Raw genomic sequence first — 23,262 nt, 5'->3', positions numbered from 1 at the left:
GCATTCTACAGTATTTCAATTAAAATGTTTCAAGGACAGAAGTATATAGTAACAAAAGTAACATTTATACTTAAATTTTTTTTAAAAAACGTATACTTTAAAATAAAATGTTTAGATATTTTTTCATTTTTGTTTAGCTCATATATTTTGACGAAAAAACATGTAGACATTAAATAAATGCATTTCTGTAAAACATTTTACAATGGTGTGGGGGGAGTGTCTCGAGGCACTGTGGCTTCAAAACAGCACCCCATATTAGTCATTCAGTGTATATGCACATCATTGGTTGCTACCAATGGTGAAAAAGAAAAGCCTAGATTGCAGTTGCTGTGTATTGACCATTGAGAGGTTTTGAAGCCACCGGTCGGCCATTTTGGTACTCCCCAGTAGGAAACAGAGCTCCGTAGTAATGAATTCCATTCATTACTATTTCAATGAAATGGGAAGAAGGAAAACATTACATGCATTTAAGTATTTATGATGTTTCAGTGGGGACAGTAACATTAGTACTCACTATAATAAATACTTTATTTTTTATAATTGTATGTGAAGTAAACAAAGTACGCTTTAAGGCGTCTAATATAATAAAAGTGACAAAAAATTGATGTAGACATTAATACATGCATTTCTATAGTTTACAATCTTTTTTTTTTTTTTTTTTTACATTGGAGTACCAAGATGGCTGCACAGTGGCTTCAATACAGGGCTCCCTGTCAGTCACCTAGGGTTTATACACATCATCCATCGGTTGCTACCAAAGGAGTAGGAAAAAAAAGTTGTCCCTGAACTCTGATCCAAGATCAGTTTCACATTTTTTTTTTGTCCCCCAATTGTAAAGGTTAAATTGGAGAAGAGGATCTGTGACAATAAGGAACATCCACCCACCCTTTATTTTAGTAGACAAGCTTTCCTATAGCTACACCATACAAACTGAGGATTATGATCCAAAAGAGTGCAATGCAACTAATACAAGCTTATAACCATAACTAGACCACCATAGTGTGTAAACAGGCTCAGACTAGAACAAAATCACATTCTCCCTACTGCTTTCTTAGGAGTGGAAATGGAGGACACCCCCCCCAAAAAAAATCTAGTAAGATTCTGTACAAAACAATCCAATAGGATGTCACCTAGTCATAGCTATAAGCAGTAATGTTTTGGTGCTCAATATAGTATTTATATGCGTTTGCATAACGTACACTTATGATCAGATGAAACTGAACGAACTAATTCCTACATAACCACACAGCCATCAGGCCACTGCAGGTTAGGTATTGGGAGGGAGGGGGCGGGGTCTATCCTTACCCAGGTCTCAGATTCCCCCGGCAGAAGATCCCGCGGTGGAGCTCCACCGTGGGGCCCACAGGCGGTTTCCCTCCTTCGTTCCTGCTAGACCCACATGACTAACGCCAGTGTCCTCGCTTATCCCACCCCCACCCCACAGTGGCCAACAGTCTTTTTGTTGTTGTTTTTCTGCCCATTAAAACATAACTGAACCTACAACATGACATGAGAACATTATTGTCTGTTTCCTTATTGTTGAATAAAAATGTTTTAATGAATAAATTATATTTAGGAATTTTTCACTTGCAACTACAGAAAGTACGTGACCTAAATCAAAATAGTTTGATAGGGCCTGAATAACACAGGGCTCGTGTCAGACCGTGATCAACAGTCATTTCCTACATTGTGATCAGCTGGGAGTTCTGGACATCGGCAAAACATTGTTTCAGCTCACCTCACGTCTTTGGCCACACCTCAGGTCGGCCCTACACGGACGAGCACTGGAATATTGTAAAGCAGTAAAGATATTATCTGCTATCCCAAGGAACAACATAATGCACTAACTGTTCCTTGGGACGCCAATTTCAGTTCCTTTGTTGCAACTTGAATTGTGATGAAGATGAAATTAAAGAGCAACTGTGGCTCGTTCAGTTGTTCCTGGGACTTGACCCCCCCCCCCCCCCCCCCCCCCACAAAATATCATGACAGCAATCCGGTAGAATTCCAAATGGGAGCGGGAGCGTCACCTTTACCTGTCAGCCATTGGGAGGTTCCTCAGGACAGTCCCAGCGAGGGAGGGACCTCCGATGTCCACGTCCAGAAACACTCACCTTTAGTGAGGCCTCGTGAGACTGACAATGTGTCAGTTGGTGCCCACAGATTTAGGAACTACATTAAAAAAATGAAGAATGCCCGTGCTGGTGTCTTTGTGAAAGCTGTTGAGAGCTAACAGCATCTTCAGGGTTCACCTCATTCACCTACCTGGGTGATAACCTCAAGTTAGTTTGGTTGACTAAAACAAGTTGCCATAGAAGACTAGTTTGAGGAGCGTGAAGAGTCAGTTTCAGGGTGGAGTGGGTTTCAGGGTTAGACTGTATGGTCATGATACTGAACTAGGAGATATGAAGTATTTGAAAATGTATAAGGTAGTGAGCAGCAAACCTATGTTAAGCAACATTATGAAGAATGCACATCTAGCAACTACTGTTTTTTTGTGTTATAGATTTTTAATTAAAAATATGTTTTAGGCAGGTTTGACAACTTATTTTTTTTTACCTATATATGCTTTTGGATGAAATATTGCAGTAAATTCCTACCTTTTCCTGAAAATGAGGACATTTAGAGGACGTGATCATCTTCTCTTCATTCATACCTTCTAAAAGTCCCAACCCTGGTTCTGAAGCAGGGCCTACAAATTAAAAACACCCGCCCAACGCGGGTAGAATTGGGCGTTGGTGGGTGATGGCGGCAGCATGCTCCAGTTCGTCTGGTGCAGGGTACACATTTCCTCCTAATAAGTCAGAATTAAATCAAAGATAATTTAAGAAGAAGTCCGTCATTAAAAAGTGACGTTTTTTTCCCCCTCGAGGAGATCTTAGTCGCGCAATTTTACTTCTAAAAGATGTTTGGTGCAGAATTTATCCCAAAAAATGCACATGCAAAACTAGTCTCTCACTGCATGGCGAAAAGTTTAGACTCCCTACTGTTGACCAATCACCGATGGAAGTGGTGTTGACTTCGGCTTGCCCGAACAGCCAGGGAGAAAAACCTTACCAAAGTCCAAAACGTCATAATATATGCACAAATTCTTCCAAACGGTTTCGGCTGGGAAGAATGATAAGGTCTTATGAATGTCTAATTCACCAGACATGTGGGCGGGTGGTCACATACAGGGCTCTAACGGTGCAGGCATTTCATACAAGTAGTCAAAAGTTAATTATGGCCCCACGTGCAAAGTAGTGATTTATAGCAGAATAAATGCTGCAATAGCTGTTTTCAAAGTATTTCTGCAATTTTGTTTCATACATCTGGTAATGCACAAAGAAATAGGAATCCTAAAGTTATAGCTAACCAACCTCACACAGCAACACTTCCTGCTGGAGGGAACAGGGTTGGAGAGCCCTGTCCTAGGCAATAGATCGCAAAACTAGGCATCCTCGCAAAACTTTTTCAATATCTCAAGTGCTTGTTGTTTTTAACCTCACTAGGGTAGGGGGCACTATTTTCCCCTCCGGATGAAAAACGTGCCCAAAGTAAACTGCCTGTTACTCAGGCCCAGAAGCTAGGATATGCATATAATTGGTATATCTGAATAGAAAACACTCTAAAGTTTCCAAAACTGTTAAAATAATGTCTGAGAAAACAGAACTGATATGGCAGGCGACAACCTGAGAAAAATCCATCCAAGAGGTGGGATTGTTTTATGTTTGTAGTTTTTCACTGACTGCCTATACAGTATCTCATGACTTAGGACTCAGATTTCACTTCCTATGGCTTCCACTAGGTGTCAACAGTCTTTAGAAATTGTTTCAGGCTTGTATTCTGAAAATTGAGAGAGTAAGACTGAGTGAGTGGATAGTGGAAAGTCCCCAAACCTGTTTACTGCGCACGACCGAGAGCTCGCCTTCTTTGTACGGTTGAAATATTGAAGATCATCAAAGGTAAGTGATTAATTTTATCGCTATTTCTGACTTTTGTTACTCCTCTACTTGTCTGGTTACTGTTTGTAATGTTTTGTGTGCTGGGCGCTGTCCTCAGATAATCGCATGGTATGCTTTCGCTGTAAAGCCTTTTTTTAAATCTGACACAACGGGTGAATTAACAAGAAGTTCATCTTTAAACTGATGTATAACACTTGTATGTTTTATGAATATTTCTGTTTTTTGAATTTGGCGCTCTGCAATTTCACCGGATGTTGGCCAGGTGGGACGCTAGCGTCCCACACCCCCTAGAGAGGTTAAGAATGAATGGTTAAGAACTTTAGCCTGGATTGCTAAAATAATTATTATGTTCACCCTTTATCCATTTAAATATTATGGGGATATCTATACATTTGGCAGACAAGCGCGAGTGTTCAGTGTAGCCTATTATCATGTAGACATGACGTGGAAATAGCTTCACGTCTGCAATAAAAACCTCCAGGCTTCAGTCATGAGTCAATTAAATTAAATAATAATCACAGGGGGGGAGGCAGTTTGGAAAAAAAACTAATCCTGTGTGATTGGTCCTCTGGAATAACGCTCGATTGGATAATAATTACAAAACCAACGTGTCTAGTAATACCTGTCCAATAAGGCCATATAACATGGAAAATTATAGGCTTTATCAGTTTAGAGTGCGCCGCATCATCCCATGGGATCTGTCAAGGCTGCACCCAGCAGAAACATCACTAAAACAATTATAGTTCCGACAAATCCCCTTTAAACAAAAAAGGCCTTTTATAGGCTAAGTTGATGAGCAAATGGACAGCATTACACTCACGCCAGTCCCTCTAGAATGCAGATGGGAGTCTTCCTAGTCGAACTCTGCCATAATAACGGGATGCGTACGTATCCGTTTCAGCGTGTCCAGCAAGAGTCAACTCCTCGGACTCCAACCACAGGTGTTGGGAGTCGATTCCAAAAAAATCCTGGAGTCGTGTACCACTAAGGCCCACGTGATTACTTGAGCGACCACCCGTTACCAAGGTAACCTTAAAGGGGCAGCTGAACATTTGTCTCATCTGTGACATTTTGTTTTTGAAGACAGCCCACAAAATATGACATTTAATAGAGCGATCGCTCACATTACTTCTTAATAGTAACACATTACTTATTTTAGAGAAACTTAAGAAAACTCACCCATTGTGTTTAGTGTAATTAATGCAGGAAAAATATTTTGTCAGGTAAAAAAAAAATCTGAGTGGCTGGTAGACAAAAATGTTGTTTTAGGCCTGAAGACATTCATAAGCCTGTGTTGCGCCACATTTTTCAGGATTATGTGTTCATGTATGTTCATGTGTATGAACTGGGAAAGCAGTTTCAAGCACAATTGTCCGTACCAGTACAACCCGGATCTGCCTTGAGAAACACAAGTCTCTGGTACAACCTATTTACCTGGTAAAATAAGGGTTAAATCAAATGTATATCCACGATGCACTTAACAGCAGCAGTCTGTTTGCTAATGTCTTTTGAATAAATAACATGAAGTCATATTAAGAAAATGTGCCACTTCTGGGTTGAGTCAAATGTTCAGTTATTTAAATTACATTCATGATTGCGTAGATCATTCTGCCTCGGTCATGATAGTTAGAATATTCAAACTTTGTGGACTTAGTGCAGACGTCTGCACTCTCTCAGCCTACACGTTCCAGAATGGTGCATTCAGACATGAGGTGAGGGCACTCAGTCCTCCGTTTCTGGATGCCATTCTATTCAAACCAATCAGTCAAGGGTCCCCCCCTCATGTAAGGCATAGGGACTATGAACAGGCATAAATACATTTAAAAAAAAGACTTGATATTGAAGCAAATGCAGGAAGAAGGTGAAACATTTAGAACAGAGATAGAAACCCACCAGGTGGTACCAGCAGGAAACTCATATCGGCTTTAAAAAAAAGTTATTTTAATGCAAAAAAACTGTTGTCCATCTGCATCAACGACCGATGTGACCGTCCCTAATATCTTACTATCAGGAAAGGTACCTTTCTGATGAGACAAAAGTGAAAAAGACAAGTAAACTAAAGAACGAATTTGCCTTCCATTTATTGGTGAGAAACTGTGAAACCCTGTAAAAGGCATCGTGTATAGGCAGAAACTGGATCCTTGCATTCAGACTTACTACTGGAGGAAAGCTATACAACAGCCTTTCAATATGGGACCTTAGTTTTTAATATAGGTGATGTACTGAGGTGAGTGAATACTTTTCAAATACTAGTTACCCATGATACTACTAAATCATTATATATTTATTTTTTTATTGGTCCACTTATTCACAAAGATACTTTGTTGCATTTTGAGGAAAAGTGTTTGCTTACGAATACTTATAAAAACCTGCAATTTTTAATAACAGCTAAAAACAACAAAACAATAAAAACAGACAACCAAGGCACAAAACCTCTGGATAAAAGTCTGTTTCCTATGAGATGGTGAGGTAGAACACACAGAATGGTGTGTTTCATTGGGTCCCTGCTGTCTGTGGTGCGTTTTATTGGGACCCTGCTGTCTGTGGTGCGTTTCATTGGGACCCTGCAGTATGTGGTGTGTTTCATTGGGACCCTGCTGTCTGTGGTGTGTTTCATTGGGACCCTGCTGTCTGTGGTGTGTTTCATTGGGACCCTGCTGTCTGTGGTGTGTTTCATTGGGACCCTGCTGTGTTTCATTGGGACCCTGCAGTCTGTTTCATTGGGTCCCTGCTGTCTGTGGTGCTGTCTGTGGTGTGTTTCATTGGGACCTTGCTGTGTTTCATTGGGACCCTGCACTCTGTGGTGTGTTTCATTGGGACCCTGCAGTCTGTGGTGCGTTTCATTGGGACCCTGCAGTCTGTGGTGCGTTTCATTGGGACCCTGCTGTCTGTGGTGCGTTACATTGGGACCCTGCTGTCTGTGGTGTGTTTCATTGGGACCCTGCTGTCTGTGGTGTGTTTCATTGGGTCCCTGCTGTCTGTGGTGTGTTTCATTGGGTCCCTGCTGTCTGTGGTGTGTTTCATTGGGTCCCTGCTGTGTTTCATCGGGTCCCTGCTGTGTTTCATTGGGACCCTGCTGTGTTTCATTGGGACTCTGCTGTGTTTCATTGGGACTCTGCTGTGTTTCATTGGGACTCTGCTGTGTTTCATTGGGACTCTGCTGTGTTTCATTGGGACTCTGCTGTGTTTCATCGGGACTCTGCTGTGTTTCATCGGGACTCTGCTGTGTTTCATCGGGACTCTGCTGTGTTTCATTGGGACTCTGCTGTCTGTGGTGTGTTTCATTGGGACCCTGCTGTCTGTGGTGCGTTTCATTGTCTCCCCTGTAGCGGGTGTTACCTGTACGTGGGCGGTGGCAGCTCCCTCGGTTTCCATGGCATCCGCTCCTCCTCCGTTGTTCAGTCCTCCTGGTTTAGTCAGCTCCTTCACGTCATCTCCCCATTCTGAAGAACAGACCAATCAAACAAAAATCAGGGACAATACAGACGTCGGCGACACCCAGCAATGTACAGATAGATACAGTGGGGAGAACAAGTATTTGATACACTGCCTATTTTGCAGGTTTTCCTACTTACAAAGAATGTAGAGGTCTGTAATTTTGATCATAGGTACACTTCAACTGTGAGATACTAAAACAAAAATTATTTGTATGTAATTCATTTTATTGCACGACATAAGTATTTGATCACCTACCAACCAGTAAGAATTCCAGCTCTCACAGACCTGTTAATTTTTCTTTAAGAAGCCCTCCTGTTCTCCACTCATTACCTGTTTGAACTTGTTACCTGTATAAAAGACACCTGTCTACACACTCAACCAAACAGACTCCAACCTCTCCACAATGGCCAAGACCAGAGAGCTGTGTAAGGACATCAGGGTTAAATCTGTTGACCTGCACAAGGCTGGGATGGGCTACAGGACAGTAGGCAAGCAGCTTGGTGAGAAGGCTACAACTGTTGGCGCAATTATTTGAAAATGGAAGAAGTTCAAGATGACGGTCAATCACCCTCGGTCTGGGGCTCCATGCAAGATCTCACCTCGTGGGGCATCAATGATCATGAGGAAGATGAGGGATCAGCCCAGAACTACACAGCAGGACCTGGTCAATGACCTGAAGAGAGCTGGGACCACAGTCTCAAAGAAAACCCTTAGTAACACACTACGCCATTATGGATTAAAATCCTGCAGCGCACTCAAGGTCCCCCTGCTCACGCAAGCGCATGTCCAGGCCCATCTGAAGTTTGCCAATGACCATCTGGATGATCCAGAGGAGGAATGGGAGAAGGTCATGTGGTCTGATGAGCCAAAAATAGAGCTTTTTGGTCTAAACTCCACTCGCCGTATTTGGAGGAAGAAGAAGGACGAGTACAACCCCAAGAACACCATCCCAACCATGAAGCATGGAGGTGGAAACATCATTCTTTGGGGATGCTTTTCTGCAAAGGGGACAGGACGACTGCACAGTATTGAGGGGAGGATGGATGGGGCCATGTATCGCGAGAGCTTGGCCAACAACCTCCTTCCATCAGTAAGAGCATTGAAGATGGGTCGTGGCTGGGTCTTCCAGCATGACAACGACCCTAAACACACAGCCAGGGCAACTAATTGCCCAGCAACAACCCCGAAACCTGAAGGATCTGGAGAAGGTCTGTATGGAGGAGTGGCCCAAAATCCCTGCTGCAGTGTGTGCAAACCTGGTCAAGAACTACAGGAAAAGTATGATCTCTGTAATTGCAAACAAAGGTTTCTGCACCAAATATTAAGTTCTGCTTTTCTGATGTATCAAATACTTATGTCATGCAATAAAATGCTAATTAATTACTTAAAAATCATACAATGTGATTTTCTGGATTTTTCTTTTAGATTCTGTCTCTCACAGTTGAAGTGTACCTATGATTAAAAAAAAGTACAGACCTCTACATGCTTTGTAAGTAGGAAAACCTGCAAAAATCGGCAGTGTATCATATTTGTTCCCCCCACTGTATAACCTAGCTCTGTGTCAAATACTTATACATAGACCACTTGACCTAAATAGGAAAAACTGTCGTATTATCCCTTGTTAAAGGACAGGTTATCACCCTAGTTATTCCACATCTAGACAAAGGGTGAATCTCAATTGTCTTCCTTGATTCCTCACATCCGCTTTCCTCACCGTCTCAAAGTGCATTGGAGGAGAAGGTCTGAGGGGAGGAGCCCCCCAAAAAAATATATTCTTCTTCTCCGATGTATTTTAATGAGGTCGAGGAAAGCGGAAGTGAGGAAGTGAGGAATCAAAGAAGACAATTGAGATTCGCCCAAAGCGGGACAGTTGTAGAAGACAGAAGATGGCAGTCAGATGTTTACCTGGACAGAGTGTGTCTGCGTCCAGCATGCCTCCCTCCCTGTAGCCCTCCAGCTCCTCTATCTTCACCTTGCTCCAGGGGATGTAGGTGACGCCTCGCTCCACGTCCCAGAACTTCTTATGGGTCGCCTTTATACCCTTGTTCAAGGCCCACGCAATCTACATACAAATACAATATTTTACTTAAACTAAGCATAAAGTGTTTTAAATAACTTTTTATGTGCTGCCGTTTGTGTTGCATGGTATACCAAAACGTTGGTACTTGTTCGATAGGAGAATATGAAAAACTGTTGGGTACTAGAAGTTGTTACTTTCAGTACTTCCGTCAAATGTGTCTCACGTCAAATACGGATTGAGAGGGTCGAGTCTGTCTACTCATTTGTCTGAATCTTCTCGGGGGGCAGCAGTATTCTAGCCAGGCTACTCGTCTTCTCAAGGGGGCAGCAGTATTCTAGCCAGGCTACTTGGCTTCTCAAGGGGGAGGCAGTATTCTAGCCAGGCTACTTGGCTTCTCAAGGGGGCAGCAGTATTCTAGCCAGGCTACTCGTCTTCTCAAGGGGGCAGCAGTATTCTAGCCAGGCTACTTCGCTTCTCAAGGGGGCAGCAGTAAGCTAGCCAGGCTACTTGGCTTCTCAAGGGGGCAGCAGTAAGCTAGCCAGGCTACTTGGCTTCTCAAGGGGGAGGCAGTATTCTAGCCAGGCTACTTGGCTTCTCAAGGGGGCAGCAGTATTCTAGCCAGGCTACTCGTCTTCTCAAGGGGGCAGCAGTAAGCTAGCCAGGCTACTTGGCTTCTCAAGGGGGCAGCAGTATTCTAGCCAGGCTACTCGTCTTCTCAAGGGGGCAGCAGTAAGCTAGCCAGGCTACTTGGCTTCTCAAGGGGGCAGCAGTATTCTAGCCAAGCTACTTATGCTCATGCATGCAGCTGACAAAGCAAGAGACACTTTTGAGAAGCAAACATGGGAGAGAAAAATGCAGACAGCATGGCTTCTAAGGGAAAACATAATGCGTCCACACCCGCAGCTCGTTGACAAAACTGGCTCCAGAAGCGACCTATGCCTTGCTGACAGCAGGGGCTAGCCCACCGAAATAACTAAGCAAAATATGTTACAAAGCAGAGCAAGGCAGGTTTAGTTCTAAAAATGACAAAAACGATTTTGACTTGTCTAGTTACATTTGCATTATACCGTTACTCTATGAGCAACTAAATTGAAATTGTTTTTAAGTGACAAGGAACATGACATTCATGTGAGCATCACTGTCAAACCCTCCCTAAAACACTTCTGCGAACAGGCCTTTTTTTTTTTAACGACCTGGCCAGGGTATCCTGGAAGGATATTGACCTCATCCCGTCAGTAGAGGATGCCTGGATGTTCTTTAAAAAAAGTGCTTTCCTCACCATCTTAAATAAGCATGCCCCTATCAAAAAATGTAGAACTAAGAACAGATATAGCCCTTGGTTCACCCCAGACTTGACTGCCCTCGACCAGCACAAAAACATCCTGTGGCGGACTGCACTATCATCAAATAGTCCCCGCGATATGCAACTTTTCAGGGAAGTCCAGAACCAATACACACAGGCAGTTAGGGAAGCAAAGGCTAGCTTTTTCAAACAGAAATTTGCATCCTGCGGCACTAATTCCAAAAGGTTCTGGGACACTAAAGTCCATGGAGAATAAGAGCACCTCCTCCCAGTTGCCCACAGCACTGAGGCTAGGAAACACTGTCACCACTGATGAAATTCTCGATTATCGTGGATTTAATAAGCATTTCTCTACAGCTGGCCATGCTTTCCACCTGGCTACCCCAACCCCGATCAACAGCTCCACACCCCCCGCAGCAACTCGCCCAAGCCTCCCCCGCTTCTCCTTCACCCAAATCCAGACAGCAGATGTCCTGAAAGAGCTGCAAAATCTGAATCCCTACAAAATCAGCTGGGCTAAACAACCTGGACCCTCTTTTCCTAAAATGATCCACCGCCATTGTTGCAACCCCTATTACTAGTCTGTTCAACCTCTCTTTCCTATCTTCTGAGATTCCTAAAGATTGGAAAGCTGCCGCAGTCATCCCCCTCTTCAAAGGGCGTGACACTCTTTGCCCAAACTGTTACAGACCTATACCCATCCTGCCCTGCCTCTAGACCCAAACTGCTAAAGACCTATATCCATCCTGCCCTGCCTCTATTACCCAAACTGTTACAGACCTATATCCATCCTGCCCTGCCTCTAGACCCAAACTGTTACAGACCTATATTTATCCTGCCCTGCCTCTAGACCCAAACTGTTACAGACCTGCCCTGCCCTTCTAAAGTCTTCAAAAGCCAAGTGAACAAAACAGATCACCGACCATTTCAAATCCCACCGTTCCTTCTCCGCTGTGCTATCCGGTTTCCGAGCTGGTCACGGGTGCACTTCAGCGACGCTCAAGGTCCTAAACGATATCATAACCGCCATAAATTAAAGACAGGACTGTGCAGCCGTCTTCATCGACCTGGCCTAGGCTTTCGACTCTGTCAATCACTGTATTCTCATCAGCAGACTCATCAGCCTTGGTTTCTCTAATGACTGCCTCGCCTGTTTCACTAACTACTTCTGAGATCGATTTGACACACTGACCTCTGAGGGCCTGTTGTCCGGACCTCTGGCAGTCTCTATGGGGGGTGCCACAGGGTTCAATTCTCGGGCCGACTCTTTTCTCTGTATATATCAATGACGACTCTCTTGCTGCAGGTGATTCTCTGATCCACCTTCATGAAGACGACACCATTCTGTATACATCTGGCACTTCTTTGGACACTGTGTTAACTAACCTCAAAATTAGCTTCAACACCATACAACACTCCTTCCGTGGCCTTCAACTGCTCTTAAAATGCTAGTAAAACTAAATGCATGCTCTTCAACCGATCGCTGCCCGCACCCGCCCGCCCGACTAGCATCACTACTCTGGACGGTTCCGACTATGTGGATATCCTCATCTGCTCATCTATCACTCCAGTGTTAATTTGCTAAATTGTAATTACTTCACTACTATGGCCTATTTATTGCCATAACCTCCATTTGCACACACTGTATATAGATTTTGTATTGCGTTATTGACTGTACGTTTGTTTATTCCATGTGTAACTCTGTTGTTTCTGTCGCACTGCTTTGCTTTATCTTAGCTTAGGTTAAATAAAGTTGAAATAAATAATAAACCCAGCAAAAAACAAAAATGTGGTTTGGAGGTGGAGGGTCGATTTGAAGGTGGAGGGTCGATTTGAAGGTGGAGGGTCGATTTGGAGGTGGAGGGTCCGTCATGGTCTGGGGCGGTGTATCACAGCATCATCGGACTGAGCTTGCTGTCATTGCAGGCAATCCCAATGCTGTGCGTTACAGGGAAGATATCCTCCTCCCTCATGAAGTACCCTTCCTGCACGCTCATCCTGACATGACCCTCCAGCATGACAATGTCACCAGCCATACTGCGCGTGATTTCCTGCAAGACAGGAATGCCAGTGTCCTGCCATGTCCAGCGAAGGGACCGGACCTCAATCCCATTGAGCACGTCTGGGACCTGTTGGATCGGAGGGCTAGGGCCATTCCCCCCAGAAATGTCCGGGAACTTGCAGGTGCCTTGGTGGAAGAGTGGGGTAACATCTCACAGCAAGAACTGGCAAATCTGGTGCAGTCCATGAGGAGATTTTATTTTATTTCACCTTTATTTAACCAGGTAGGCAAGTTGAGAACAAGTTCTCATTTACAACTGCACTGTAGTACTTAATGCAGCTGGTGACCACACCAGATACCGACTTACTTTTGATTTTGACCCCCCGCCCCCCTTTTGTTCAGGGACACATTATTCCATTTCTGTTTAGTCACATGTCTGTGGAACTTGTTCGGTTTGTCTCAGTTGTTGAATCTTATGTTCATACAAATACTAACAAGTAAAGTTCGCTGAAAATAAGCACAGTTGACAAAGAGGACATTTCTTTTTTTGCTGAGTTTAGGTGAATGTGGTGGTTTGAGACACATCCAATGCAAAAAAATATATATATATATATTTAACATAAACTGACGGATTTGGATGTAAAAAAAAAGGGGGGGGGGGGGGGGGGGGGTATTATGCTAATTAGACATTTACCTTAAGGGGTTAAAGCTAACCACACCGCTAACCTTATGCCTAACCCAAATGAACACCAAAAACACTAAATGTTTGTTTTCGTGCATATTTACGATATAGTCAATTTTGACTTTGTGGTTGTGCTATCTAGTGGAAACCCTACTGTGGAAACCCTAGTGGAAACCCTACAAGGTGCTCACCTTGTACCCCCCCCCCCAATATCTCAGCAACAAATGGTAGTTAATGCCGTTTTAGGGTTTCTGCTGCGTGCCTCTCCTCTATTGTCAGTAGTACATGGGACTTCCTGTCCCACTTCTCATCAATGTGATGGGTCGTAACAAAATGGCAGAGTGGACCAGGGAAGTGACAGTAGCGAAGTCCTGTATTGCAATGCTTTGAGAAGGTGGTGAGATGCACACTTTTGCAAGGTGGAATTGAGCTACTGTGGCAGTAGAGGTGCAATGCTGAAAGGGAGGCACGGTGAGACCCTGAACCTGAGCCACCGTGAGACCCAACCCTGAACCTGAGCCACCGTGAGACCCAAACCTGAACCTCATTGACGTCCAACAATCTGTCGTGCCACGTATGGTGGTTGAGTCTCACGGTGGCTCAGGTTCAGGGTTGGGTCTCACCGTGCCTCCCATTGCACCTCTACTGCCACAGTAGCTCAATTCCACATCGCAAAAGTCAGCTAAGGATTTTTTTCCTCCTAAATGTTGACAATCCCAATTTAGTTTAAGAGTTACACCCTACCTAAAATAGGCTGGTTTTGTCTTCTGAGAAAATGATCAAAATCGATTTATATTTCACACGTCAGGTGACTAAGCTACCTAGGCCTTTTTAATCCAAAAAAGATCAACTGAAATTAATCAAAACACAACAGTGATGACATACTGTATGAGTATTTTTCCATTAGAAATGTAAAGATCTGAGGAACTCTCCTTCGAACCAGATCAGCCCTGTTCGATTAAAATCCCAGTAGTCTCTGGGTAAAAAGGTTTTCATGTTTTCATGGGGAAAGGAGTTTAATTTATCATCATATGACCCAAAGAAGGAAAAAAAAAATATATATATATATATCTAGTCACATACCACAGCCCGATAATTTATTTTTAACCTGATTCATTACAGTCAAACTCTTGTAACTAGGGTCCGGGAGTTGGTTGGCCTACTACCAGATCAGGAAAAACCCAAGGGAAAAAAATTCTCCCGCACCCCTCTGGGACCTATGGTGCCACTTCTGAGATCACCACACAATGTTACAAATGGTTAAAACATCTCCGGTTTGTAGGATCAACATTTGATACCATGTTTTTAGGTGGTGGGGATGGGCTTCTGTAGTTTTACGTGGCTCAGTGCAGCCGGAAGTTACTGAAAACAATTCAGAATATAAAACAGGCTGGTGGTGCAATTTCAGGTAAAAACTCAATAAAAACAAGTCTGAAATATTATGAAAATGTCTACACATTTTAACCGTTTCAAAAAATGGCTCTGCCATTACCATTTACAGTACATTCAGAAAGTATTCAGATCCCCTGGCTTTTTACACAGTTACGCAAGTCATTATAAAATGAATTAAATTGCGCGCGCGAAAAACCACTTCCCTTGTGACCATAACAATGTTTGAGTTGGCTTCCACTACTAGCGAAGAGAAGAGGATTGTCACCTTCTACTAGTGAGATTCTCATGGGAACAACTGAAGAATGAACATGTCTCATCTGTGATATTTAGGTTTAATAACCTCTACGGGATCAATGTCACTCCCGCAGAAAAGGTTGAGCTAACGTAGAATACTAGCTTAAATTCTTGTTAATCTAACTGTACTGTCCAATTTACAGTAGCTATTACAGTGAAAGAATACAATGCTATTGTTTGAGGAGAGTGCACAATTATGAACTTGAAAATGTATTAATAAACCAATTAGGCACATTTGGGCAGTCTTGATACAACATTTTGGACATATATGCAATGGTTCATTGGATCAGTCTAAAACTTTGCACACACTGCTGCCATCTAGTGGACAAATCCTAAATTGCACCTGGGCTGGAATAATACATTATGGCCTTTATCTTGCATCAAGAATATGCATATCCTTGCTTCAGGTCCTGAGCTACAGGCAGTTAGATTTGGGTATGTCATTATTGGCTAAAATTGGGGGAAAAAGGGGTCCGATCCTTTAGGAGGGTTTTAAAGACTCAGGACAAAATAAATATTACATTTAATTGAGCAATGTAGTTGTCTTAATTGTAATTACATTCCTTGTTTTAGAAACATTACTAAGCATGCTCATGATTTTTGGTATAATTACTGTGGGAAAAATAATTTTACCTGGTAATAAACCTGAATGACCAGTAGAATTTATCTGCCACAGCAGATGGTAGACACTTATTTTTTTTAAAGTTTGTATTAGGCCTCTGCCCAATGGCCAGCAGAGCAGGCCGGCCATTGCCCTAGCGATGGCCACACCAACAGAAGAGACAACTTTTGAGGTCTGGTAACAATCAGGATTTTTTTTGAGGGGGTGTGTGGTTGTCCTTTAATTCGCCTAGCAGCTATTGGTGTTTTTTACTGTACAATGTTGGCTACATGTGATGGCAGAGTTTGCAACAACAACAAAATAAATGACACGCAATTGATAAAATCATCATAATATCATTCTGCCTACTTTACAATCAACATTTAAAATCAGGAAGGTTTTGTGGGAAAGCCTCTAGAAATGTTAATTCAAACACAGCATGAGGACTGAAATACGCATCACAAAGATTCAACGACGACTTCAGACCAAACTTTTTGAATAGCCGGTTTACATAACACACTGCTGTTTGAATAAATCTTGATAATACAATTTTAAAACAAATTGTGAGGCAAAAACTAAAAACGTGACCAGCTAAAAAAAAAAATCCCACTGGCGGCCTAGCGACCAATAAAAAATAAAAAATCCCACTGGCGGCCTAGCAACCAATAAAAAAAAATGTTCCCACTGGCGGCCTAGCGACCAATAAAAACAAAATTCCCACTGGCGGCCTAGCAACCAATAAAAAAAAATGTTCCCACTGGCGGCCTAGCAACCAATAAAAAAAAATGTTCCCACTGGCGGCCTAGCAACCAATAAAAAAAAATGTTCCCACTGGCGGCCTAGCGACCAATAAAAACAAAATTCCCACTGGCGGCCTAGCAACCAATAAAAAAAAATGTTCCCACTGGCGGCCTAGCAACCAATAAAAAAAAATGTTCCCACTGGCGGCCTAGCAACCAATAAAAAAAAATGTTCCCACTGGCGGCCTAGCGACCAATAAAAACAAAATTCCCACTGGCGGCCTAGCAAACAATAAAAAAAATGTTCCCACTGGCGGCCTAGCAACCAATAAAAAAAAATTCCCACTGGCGGCCTAGCAACCAATAAATAAAAAAAATCCCACTGGCGGCCTAGCAACCAATAAAACATTTTTCCAAAGAGCCAGAGGCCCCATATTTACCAGGTCTACATTGTAAATCAGAATGTTATTTAACAAACTGGCCAGGCCACAAAAAATACAATTTAAATAACATTTTAAAAAGTTGGTTTAACATAAATAAATCAACAAGTACCTTGATGGCCTTCTGGTTGACCTTGAAGGATCCTCTGCCGAGTTTGTGTAGAGCTCTGTAGGCATCCTGCCTGTGGACCATCACTATGTAGGCACATCCGCGAGGAGGGATCATCTGGAGGGGAGAGGGAACAGGTTGGTATTACCTAAGTTGTTCCTAGACCATTGGTATTACCTAAGTTGTTCCTAACCCCCCCCCCCCCCCCCCCATTAGTTATACAGAGCACTCGTTGGTTATTCCTGATGGGCCCTGGTCAAAAGTAGTGCACTATAACAAAGGGATTAGGGTGCCAGTAAGTATATACACTTACATTAATGGAGTCAATCTGCCCAAACTCCTCTAGTAAACACATGACGTCCTGCCGAGAAGTCTTCTTGTCCAGCTGGCCCACCCACAGAGTCGTGGTGCAAACTAGACAACAACAACGAGGGAAACATTAAATTGTCGAATATAGTAGGGAATAAGGTACCCATTGGGACGCGGCTCCTCTCGTGTATCATCTGACAGTACGTACCACTGAGTGTCTGGCTCTTGATGCTGGGCAGACCTTTCTGTCTACGGTCTTTGTCCTTCTCTCTCTCCTTCCTCTCCTGCGAGCGGGAACGAGGCGAGTTCCAGCGACTCTCCCTGGAGCGGGACCCGGAGCGCTGGGAGGAGTGTCGGGGCTTCCGGGAGCGAGAGTTGGACCTGGATCTCTTTCTCCTGGGAGATCTGGAGAGAGATCAAGTGCATTTATAAAAATTCATTAAAAAAAAAAAATCGCAACATACTTCACAGTAAACTGAAATAGGTAAAAAAAAAAATAAAAAAAAAGGATATAAAAGCAAGAAAGGTTTATTAAAATAACAGTACAATCATGAACTAAAAGACAAGATAAAAAAGGTGGGGACGGGCAGGGTTCTGTTACAAAGGATCTGTTCATCCTAAAGAAAACTTATACAGGTTTAAAAAAAAAGTGTCCTCAACAAAAAAACCAACTAATATCAACCATGGTTCCAGCTTCTTACCGAGAGCCAGACCTGGAGCGTGACCTCCTGCCGTGGCCGCGCTGCCTCCCCTCCCTCCCATCCCTCCTCCCAGACAGATCTTCTCTCTCTCTGGGGTTTCCCTGGTCCTGGTTCTGCTGGGCAGTGTGCTGGCTCTGGCTGTAGCCCTTGTTCAGACCAGGGTATCCTTCACCAGGTGTCTGCTGCCTCCCAGGCTGGCCCATCATATGACCCTGAAATTGCTGCTCCGTGTTGGGCGGCGTTTGACCAGGAAACTGGGCACCGTAAACGTTTCCCGGAACAAGGGCATCCAATTCCTCTTTCTTCACTTCTTCTGGTTCGTCGTCGTAATCAAAACGGTCCAGGAGTTTCTGAAGACAGAACCCGCCATAACAACCACAACACCTTGATTTAGCGACACATCCATAACAAATCACACCAGAGTTGACTTAATATCCGTGACCAACCACCCATTTTCAAGGAGGCTTTATGAAAACCACAGAAATGCTGTCCTGTTAGATTAGGCCTCTTAAAAAAAAAAAAATGGTCTGTTGGTCAGAAATTTTCTTTGCGTACAATAATGAATTACCTTAGCTAGTGAGTTATTCTGCTCTGCAGGATGTGTGTGGTGTGTGTTGAACAGTGGATGGTGTGTGTTATGCTGGCCTTGGACCCTCTGTGAGTGGGTCTGGTCAGACACGGTGTTGGGAACCGTAGTTCGAGTCTCGTCCGCCATGGTGTTGGGAACCAGAGTGGTGGTCTGCTGCCCTGGCTGGAACCTCAGAAGCATCTTCTGAAGCTGGACACAGACAGGAGGGGATAACAGCCAAATTACACACAATCCATCAAATCAGTTGCTACCAGCAAGAGAATATCATGTATTTATCCTTCATTAGCTCTCACTCACCTCGTGTCCCTGTCCAGACTGGAAGAGCTGGGCCACAGCCGCCAGAGCCTCAGGGTTCCGAAGCTGTGGTGGGAGCTGGGGCAGGGCTGCTGCTATGGAGACAGGGGGCTGGGCTGCTGCTGCTATGGAGACAGGGGGCTGGGCCAGGTGCTGGGCTGCTGCTGCTGCTATGGAGACAGGGGGCTGGTGCTGGGCTGCTGCTATGGAGACAGCGGGCTGGAGCTGGGCTGCTGCAATAGAGGCACTGGAGACTGTGGGCTGGGCCTGGGCTGCTGCAACGAAGGCACTGGAGACTGGGGGCTGGGCTGCTGCTATGGAGACTGTGGGCTGGGCCTGGTGCTGGGCTGCTACAATAGAGGCACTGGAGACTGGGGGCTGGGCCTGGAGGTCCTCCTGGGGGGAGGGAGCAAGGACAAAAGAGCCAGTAGCCATGTCCAACAGCGGCTGGACGACATCCATCTCAAACACAGCATTCTTCTGCCACAGGTTGAGAACACGGATGATCTTACTCTGCACAGACAGACAGACAGACAGACAGAGACAGAGAGAGACAGAGATAAGAACCCACAATAAGAGGAGTTTACAGTTACGCTTTAGGTTGTCCGTTGAGTTGATCAGAAACCAGCTCAATTAGTCGACTACCACCCACACCTGGCCCAATAGTAATTAGTCGACTACCACCCACACCTGGCCCAATAGTAATTAGTCGACTACCACCAACACCTGGCCCAATAGTAATTAGTCGACTACCACCAACACCTGGCCCAATAGTAATTAGTCGACTATCACCCACACCTGGCCCAATAGTAATTAGTCGACTACCACCCACACCTGGCCCAATAGTAATTAGTCGACTACCACCCACACCTGGCCCAATAGTAATTAGTCGACTACCCACCCACACCTGGCCCAACAGTAATTAGTCAACTACCACCCACACCTGGCCCAATAGTAATTAGTCGACTACTACCCACACCAAGTATGGAGCGAGCATGATGCTGGTGAATTTGCATGTTCCCATGTAAGTGGCAATGATGAGTCAAACATCTTATGCTAATTATTTTCTTTCACCCGTTTCATATTACCAGCCACGCGGTAATTTACTGTTTACTGTGTGTTGATTGGCGTATAGTAGACTATTTACTGTGTGTTGATTGGCGACCGAACAGGAAGTGTTGACTAGTTTTATAAAAAAAAAAAGTGTCAAATCGACTGAATAAAGTTTCTCTTATATCCCTTTGCTATTTGTTAATCATTACCATGTGGTTATATGGCCATAGTATCACATCGGGGCAGTAAACCAAAGGATTTCCCAGGTTTCCTTTCCTAGGATGTGAGGGCCTCGCTAGACAGAAATTCAGTGACTCTCGTTAGTCAGTGTAACTTAACAAATGGCATCTGTGAGAGTTGCTCATTTGACTCCCTAATTTTGCGTAGGCTACAGATAGACCAAGGCTTTTTGGAGATTATTCTAAAAACATTTGATGAAGATGGTGAATCATCGCTGCAGGAACAACAGGTAGTGGAGAGACTCATTCTGGTCCAAAATATGGTCGTTAGGGCCCTCCAGGGATCCAGGCATTAAAATGGGAAGTATTGACCTCAGCAGGGAATCAACTACATGTATTGTTTCACCAAGTGAACAGAATGCATCAGTGATTCGTATTTCCTGCAACTTCCTGAAGAGGCAACGAGAACACGCGTCTGTGTGTGTGCAGTGCGTGTGACTACCTCTTTGCGTAGCCGTTAGCGATGATGCTAATGAAAACAGTCTTCTGGTAGGTAGAAAGGCTTTCCCAAAAAACTTCCAAAGTGGACTACACTTACCTGGCAGAAAGATATCATGATTATTTGAATCAATCAAGTGGGTATTTGTTTTGCAAACTCTACCATATCATGTTCACTACAAAAACACCACTGAACAGCCTCTTGCTAGGTGTGTATTTGAATTAAAGGGTAACTACATCCAAAAATTATCTGATTTTACCAGACCTCAAAAGTGGTCTTCTGATGTGGTTTAAGCATGGTTGTGGACTTAGAAAAACAACAAATTTGCATGTTATATGAAAAAGGTCAACTTTGCGAGTCAACAAAAATGAAACTTGGGCAAACTAAACCTTTAATTTATTTTTCAAGATAATGTAGGCTATTTGATTCATTTTTTGTTTCAATAAAATACAGAATTTGAAGAACAAACATTGTGACAATTGTTAACTTGCAGAAAAACAAGACTAATCTACTGTTCTTACTCTTCCTGATCATATAGACCTAGGTGATATCCAAAACTAGCAAAAACACTGAATTCATACATTCAGTCGTAAAAAAAAGGTAAAGTCGTGTCTATCTACACAATACGACAACACATTTCTCCAACCGGTAAACTCAATAAAAGTATTCAATTATTATACCAGAGGCCACCGAAGCAGAGCTCCTTCAGCAAAGCCCCGTCGGACCGGAGACGCCTGGCTGGCTATATTTTTTTTTAGTAGGCATTGCCTACGACATGAAGCCTCCAATATCACGAGCAAAGATGATAGCCTTTATTGCTGATTTAGTGACTGACAAGGTAAGTTAGGCCAACATTAGAGCAACGCGTATGTGTGTAAACTGTATAAGGAGCACGGTCCTGTTATGACGAAACTAATATTGTCCAACCCATTGGGTATCTCACTGCACCCTCATACGCCATATCTTGAAATATGCAGACAGACAAATTAAAAGTTTACATTGTAATACTTCTGACAGCAGTCTTCCTAACTCTGTCCGTAACGTTTGGACTTCATAACATTTCCCAGAAAGCCTGAATTATTAAGTCATCAGTAGTTTTACACTTTAGACGAGACTCTGCCGTTGTGCTGTAGAATTTGTTTATTTTGTTTCTTGTATAATACATCCTATACATTAACTTATACTGGATTAAACATACGTTTTCGTGTTCAACATTCCCTCCATCTTATGCCAATATCAATTCTATTTAAGTCTTGGTTCCAATAGTTTATATTTTTTCTAAGAGCTTGTCAGTTGGATAGGCTTTTTGCAAGATTTTGTATATCTTACGAGTATCTTTTTCTTGACTCAAATAGGATTCCCTCAACATTGTGCTGATGTCCAAAAGCTTCAATCATCCATGATTCAACAACCACCCACGCGCGGCTAACTGAACAGCCACCCACGCGCGGCTAACTGAACAGCCACCCACGCGCGGCTAACTGAACAGCCACCCACGCGCGGCTAACTGAACAGCCACCCACGCGCGGCTAACGGAACAGCCACCCACGCGCGGCTAACGGAACAGCCACCCACGCGCGGCTAACGGAACAGCCACCCACGCGCGGCTAACGGAACAGCCACCCACGCGCGGCTAACGGAACAGCCACCCACGCGCGGCTAACGGAACAGCCACCCACGCGCGGCTAACTGAACAGCCACCCACGCGCGGCTAACTGAACAGCCACCCACGCGCGGCTAACTGAACAACCACCCACGCGCGGCTAACTGAACAACCACCCAAGCGCGGCTAACTGAACAACCACCCACGACTAAACTACTGATTGGTGTGTCAGTGCTAGAACAAAAACTGTGCATCGCTAACTTGGTTAAAACAGCTACAGTAGTAACCTACCTTGTCATCGTGTGGACAGAGATAGAGGTTCTGGAAGGTCGGGGTGAAGTTCTTTTGGAACCTTGGTCCATAGACGTCCTTGTCCACTCCAAACTGGTGTCGGGACTGTCGGACAATGGAATCCACCACGTATAGGCCAGGAACCTTCAGCTCTGGCTTGCACTTGAGGAACAAGGCTCAGATGTTATCATCATCATCATCATCGGTATCTCTACCTTATCACTGGTCTACAAATTACAATAAGGGTCAAAACCTGAAATGTTTTATAACCATTTTATAAAAAGGATAAAAACTCTAGTTTTTATTATTTGGTTTCCAGGGCTAAAGCCTTCCGCATGCCTCGGGCTGATTGGCAAACCGAACGAGCGTGCTGGCAAAAAATACATTAAAAAAAGCAGCAATAGTACCGTTTGTCCATCTTGAGATGCCGTAGCCAGTACACTTCTTCAAAAAAGTCAGAATTAACCCAAGACACCTCAAAATATATGTAATTGGTTTACTTTTTTTTGCAGAGATCTTAGTCACAAGGTTTTACATCCAACCAGGATGTTTTGTGCAGTATTTCAAGTGAATAAATTTGAATGAAAAATGTCTCTCATTGAATGACAAAAACACAATTTTAGAATCCCTACAAATCACTGATGAAGGGACGTAAGAGTTCGGCTTCCCTATAACGTCAGGCTTGCCGAGAGCGAGAGAGAGAGCGAGACAGAGAAAAATGTGTGCACGAACAGCCGAAATATTAACTTCGTCAAAGACTAAAACAAATAAAAACGTCA

General features: G+C 43.7%; 1 protein-coding gene across 1 annotated transcript in view; it reads right to left on the bottom strand.

Annotated features, from left to right (window-relative positions):
* The window catches only part of LOC139383017 (SR-related and CTD-associated factor 4-like), a 45,803-nt gene that overhangs the window by 20,913 nt on the left and 1,628 nt on the right, over positions 1 to 23,262 (bottom strand). Inside the window, exons 4-12 of the mRNA XM_071127310.1 lie at positions 22,484 to 22,645; positions 18,862 to 19,371; positions 18,544 to 18,753; positions 17,976 to 18,325; positions 17,483 to 17,679; positions 17,279 to 17,379; positions 16,969 to 17,082; positions 9,288 to 9,444; positions 7,284 to 7,387 (exon numbers count right to left, since the gene is read on the bottom strand). Coding sequence (XP_070983411.1) covers positions 7,284 to 7,387; positions 9,288 to 9,444; positions 16,969 to 17,082; positions 17,279 to 17,379; positions 17,483 to 17,679; positions 17,976 to 18,325; positions 18,544 to 18,753; positions 18,862 to 19,371; positions 22,484 to 22,645 — 1,905 coding nt within the window. The remainder of the gene's footprint in view (positions 1 to 7,283; positions 7,388 to 9,287; positions 9,445 to 16,968; positions 17,083 to 17,278; positions 17,380 to 17,482; positions 17,680 to 17,975; positions 18,326 to 18,543; positions 18,754 to 18,861; positions 19,372 to 22,483; positions 22,646 to 23,262) is intronic.

The sequence above is a fragment of the Oncorhynchus clarkii genome, chromosome 24 (genome assembly GCF_045791955.1).
Source record: "Oncorhynchus clarkii lewisi isolate Uvic-CL-2024 chromosome 24, UVic_Ocla_1.0, whole genome shotgun sequence".
In the NCBI taxonomy this organism is placed as follows: domain Eukaryota; kingdom Metazoa; phylum Chordata; class Actinopteri; order Salmoniformes; family Salmonidae; genus Oncorhynchus; species Oncorhynchus clarkii.
This window is presented reverse-complemented; position numbering and strand designations above follow the sequence as displayed.